The sequence below is a fragment of the Aulonocara stuartgranti genome (assembly GCF_965226115.1).
Source record: "Aulonocara stuartgranti genome assembly, chromosome: 11".
NCBI lineage: Eukaryota > Metazoa > Chordata > Actinopteri > Cichliformes > Cichlidae > Aulonocara > Aulonocara stuartgranti.
In genome coordinates, this window is record NC_138947.1 from 26,474,819 (window position 1) to 26,479,818 (window position 5,000).

The 5,000-nt window shown below is 41.8% G+C and overlaps 1 protein-coding gene across 1 annotated transcript in view; it reads right to left on the reverse strand.

The window, feature by feature from the left end:
• LOC309717714 (TLD domain-containing protein 2-like) overlaps positions 1 to 2,179 on the reverse strand; it is a 2,730-nt gene extending 551 nt beyond the window's left edge. The window contains exons 1-6 of the mRNA XM_082552494.1: positions 2,039 to 2,179; positions 1,633 to 1,785; positions 970 to 1,122; positions 763 to 858; positions 562 to 635; positions 1 to 474 (exon numbers count right to left, since the gene is read on the reverse strand). The exon at positions 1 to 474 is cut by the window's left edge and continues 551 nt beyond it. Of these exons, the coding sequence (XP_082408620.1) occupies positions 336 to 474; positions 562 to 635; positions 763 to 858; positions 970 to 1,122; positions 1,633 to 1,785; positions 2,039 to 2,173 (750 nt within the window). The 5' untranslated portion in view covers positions 2,174 to 2,179 and the 3' untranslated portion in view covers positions 1 to 335. The remainder of the gene's footprint in view (positions 475 to 561; positions 636 to 762; positions 859 to 969; positions 1,123 to 1,632; positions 1,786 to 2,038) is intronic.
• Positions 2,180 to 5,000: the final 2,821 nt, after the last annotated feature.

The following is a 5,000-nucleotide window of genomic DNA, read 5'->3' on the forward strand; positions in this document are numbered from 1 at the left end:
ACAGTAGCTGTAGACTTATCATTCAATGCTGTTTTTTAAAATCCGCAAATGCTCCATCTGCACATCTGAGTGACTAAACGGCACACACGCCTCGCATTGATGTAAAAATAAAATAAAAACAGACTCTTTCTTGAATCCCATTACAGTGGCTTCCCCGTCAGCAAGCTTCAAACTGTACAAGAGGAACTCTGAACCATGTGCACAGACGACAGCAGACGCACCATCAGGATACGTACAGTAGTGGCTAAACGGCCCACACGTCTTGAAGTCTGGGAGCTCCACACAGAACAACAGGTCCTGCTTTGTTTTTAGCTCGGCTTTTTAGATGTTCACAGTCAATTCTGCACAGTCCAGACCTCCAGGTCTTGTACAATAAAGTCCTCATTTGCGGAGAGAGGTGCATTGTGAAAAGTTGGACTGGAAAAGCTTGAACCACGGTACAGATCAGCATCCAGCCACAGGGCAAAGCCACTCCTAAAGACAGAGAGAACAATAGAACTTTAATATCAGATCTTTGAAAACTCACTGATAGGAAAATAAATAAATAACTGTATAACTTACCCTCCTCCACCGAGCTGCAATGAATCCCAGTTTCCACTCACAAAGTACGAGTTCACCCCACTCCACTTGTATACCTAGATAACAAAGACATAAAAACATCTTAAACTCTGTGCAGATTTCTACAATAAGTGAAATAATTTCATGAAAAATCATCCTGTAAATAGACTAGAGGTAAAACATTAATAAAAGTTCAACTCTTACCTGGAAGTCGGGATTGAAGCTGAACAAGAAGGTTTCTCCAGTACCGTAGCAGTATTTACTGACTCTGAATGGATCTGAAGAAAAAGCCCCAAACACCTGAAAATACACCAAGACACCAGTTTGTTAAAGGAGATGCTGGTAATGGAGGAATCCGTCTCATTTTCTTGGTACAGAAAAGTGCTGGAGACTAAAGAGCAGGATACAAACCTTTTTGTGCATGTCTTTGACCACCAGCAGCACAGGGCTGTCCACCTCAGCCATGTTCCTGTACAGAGTCTTCAGGCTGCTCCCATGGACGGCTGTGCTGTAGACCAGCTGCCATTGATAACCCCGGGTCCTTGCTGGCATGTGAACAGCAAGCTGTTTGACAAAGAGTTGCTCATCAGATCCTGTCCTGACAAGACTAATGCGTCACTCCATCTAAAATCAACACTGTTCTTCTGCTTGACTGTCTACAATTTGCATAAAAAACTTTACGGTCTGAGCACAACTTCCAGGCAATGCTGCCGCTTATGTCATAAATAATGACTGTTGTGAAATTTTAGTTGTAAATTTGGAGATGGTGACGCAGAAAATCATCTAAACAATTGTACAATTGGTATTATACAGCTAATATATATATTGTTTAGTATTAAGCTTTGCTTGTTCCATATTCAGTTTTTCAGCAAAACGTGTTTGAGTCCATAAGAAAAGATTCATTCTTATATCTGGAGGAATAAATATATTTCAATAAATATTAACGTTAGCCCGCGACTTTGTTCCAGTTTTGAATTTTGGCCCACTGTGTATTTGAGTTTGACACCCCTGGTTTAGATGATTGTTTTTGATAGCTGTGATCCACACACATATATATAAATGAGTGTTATTTACTTTTTCTAGGTGATAGTCATCTAGCAGATGACTCTGGTCAGTGAGGACAGGAAGATCATCATCAACTTCCAGCAGGTACTCGGGCTCTTCTACCTCGGAGGCGTCTGAGCTGCACAGACTCTGGCAGCGTTTGGACTCTTTCACTGTGATGATCTGAAGGAGGCAAGCAGAAAAAGTGTCATCATGTTACACTGCTATCCACTGCTCTCCTTTTATTTGTTATTTGGGAAGTTTTTACTGCATTACATATATAAGTTTAATGGCCTTAAGTACAAAGGTTGCAAATCATTTAAACCACAAAACCAGAACTATTGAATGGCAACAAAACTGCAATGCATGGTGACAGAACACATTTGAACCTCCACAGAACCTCCTAACACGAATACATTCAGCAGAGTAATCTTACCTCAACATAAGGCTCCATACAGTCACTGGCGATGTAAAGCACCTTAATATTTTCTGCCAGCCGCTTCATAGCTCCTGATTTCCCTGTCAAGCGCTGCTCTCTGCTGTACCACATGTCTGCTAACCAAACTGCCATGAAGGCAGTTCTTATATACACTGGGTTACTTTCTCTTTCTGTCTGCAGGCTTATTGGTCAGACATTTGAGTAGATGTCTGCTGATTGGTCAGCTCTGACAGTGAATAGTTTCTTTTCTCACTAAACAGGAAAGTGAGGTCTGGTTCTGGGATGTAGAGGGAAAGAGGATGTCCATATATAGACCCTACACCCTCAGGGATAACCACCAAGCTCTGTGATTGCACTTACTGTAAGTCACTAAGGAGGGCTTGCTGTGTAAAAATGCCTGAGTGTAAGAGAGCTTGAGAATATCAACTTTGGAAGACCTTTGTTAATTATTTCCACATTTAGTGGAGCAGGTTGGTGCAAATCTTACTTCCTAGCTTTTAAAGGTGGGGTTGAAAGGCTTGTTGAGGAGCTTGTTGATTGTTGCAACGTGGTGTTCCACAACCAGTATTTTGCTCTGATTTTCTTTTTAATGATATGATGTGGTTTGCACTTCTTCTTCTTGCTGTAGCTTCAGGTCTCTGGTTACCACTGCACAAAGATAATGTAGAGGTGGTCAACTTTGCATTGCCAAAGGTTCAAAAGTCACTTAGACAGACTCAAAAGTAATTGTACAAATGAACGTCACACTGAATCTAATTATTTTTTTTATAAATACTTGGATGAAAATCCTTTACAGTCAATAACTGCCTAATTGTTATGAGTCTTTGATTCAGTGTTTTTCTCTGTTCAAGTTTTGGTTTCAGTATATACAGTGGGGCAAAAAAGTATTTAGTCAGCCACCGATTGTGCAAGTTCCCCCACCTAAAATCATGACAGAGGTCAGTAATTTGCACCAGAGGTACACTTCAACTGTGAGAGACTGTGAAAAAAAAATCCATGAATTCACATGGTAGGATTTGTAAAGAATTTATTCGTAAATCAGGGTGGAAAATAAGTATTTGGTCACCTCAAACAAGGAAAATCTCTGGCTCTCACAGACCTGTAACGTCTTCTGTAAGAAGCTTTTCTGTTCCCCCACTCGTTACCTGTATGAATGGCACCTGTTTGAACTCATCATCTGTATAAAAGACACCTGTCCACAGCCTCAAACAGTCAGACTCCAAACTCTGCCATGGCCAAGACCAAAGAGCTTTCGAAGGACACCAGGAAAAGTATTGTAGACCTGCACCAGACTGGGAAGAGTGAATCTACAATAGGCAAGCAGCTTGGTGTGAAAAAAATCAACTGTGGGAGCAATCATCAGAAAATGGAAGACATACAAGACCACTGATAATCTCCCTCGATCTGGGGCTCCACGCAAGATCTCATCCCGTGGGGTCAAAATGATCATGAGAACGGTGAGCAAAGATCCCAGAACCACACGGGGGGACCTGGTGAATGACCTGCAGAGAGCTGGGACCAAAGTAACAAAGGTCACCATCAGTAACACACTACAACGGCAGGGAATCAAATCCCGCAGTGCCAGACGTGTTCCGCTGCTGAAGCCAGTGCATGTCCAGGCCCGTCTGAAGTTTGCCAGAGAGCACATGGATGATACAGCAGAGGATTGGGAGAATGTCATGTGGTCAGATGAAACCAAAGTAGAACTTTTTGGTGTAGACTCAACTCGTCGTGTTTGGAGGAAGAAGAATACTGAGTTGCATCCCAAGAACACCATACCTACTGTGAAGCATGGGGGTGGAAACATCATGCTATGGGGCTGTTTTTCTGCCAAGGGGACAGGACGACTGATCCGTGTTAAGGACAGAATGAATGGGGCCATGTATCGTGAGATTTTGAGCCAAAACCTCCTTCCATCAGTGAGAACTTTGAAGATGAAACGAGGCTGGGTCTTCCAACATGACAATGATCCAAAACACACCGCCCGGGCAACAAAGGAGTGGCTCCGTAAGAAGCATTTGAAAGTCCTGGAGTGGCCTAGCCAGTCTCCAGACCTCAACCCCATAGAAAATCTGTGGCGGGAGTTGAAAGTCCGTGTTGCTCGGCGACAGCCCCAAAACATCACTGCTCTCGAGAAGATCTGCATGGAGGAATGGGCCAAAATACCAGCTACTGTGTGTGCAAACCTGGTAAAGACCTATAGTAGACGTTTGACCTCTGTTATTGCCAACAAAGGTTATGTTACAAAGTATTGAGTTGTATTTTTGTTATTGACCAAATACTTATTTTCCACCCTGATTTACAAATAAATTCTTTACAAATCCTACCATGTGGATTCATGGATTTTTTTTTCACATTCTGTCTCTCACAGTTGAAGTGTACCTCAGGTGCAAATTACTGACCTCTGTCATCATTTTAAGTGGGGGAACTTGCACAATCGGTGGCTGACTAAATACTTTTTTGCCCCACTGTATATAGTCTTAGTTTCTTTAGTGTTTCTATTTTCTTTGTCTATTTTCCTTTTTATAATTAGCCTCAAGCTCTTTGTTCCTGCTTATAATTTTGTTTACATTTTGTATTTTATGCCTCCCTTGTGTTTCTCCTTCAGTGTCTTTTCTGTTATTTTAAGATAATCTAAGTATTGTATTTCAAAGAAACATGTTGCATTATTGTTTTGTTTTGTTTTTCAAAATTGTCATTCTTCTGTCTCTTGAGGTGAACATTAGGTCTTGTCTTATCACAGAATGATATGCTGGCTGAGTCAGGTAGAAGGAATTTTACTCAGAAATGTGGAAGTGGACTCATACTTAGAGCTGCCAGGAGATGAGGTGGAGGAGGGCCAGATATCAAAGAAAGAAGGTGAGAGTTCAGATGAAGGACACACCAGGTTTTGAGCAGCCTGATCAGAGTCAAAATGATGACGCCCGAAGTCCATTATGGACAAGAAGTAGGGCTGTGA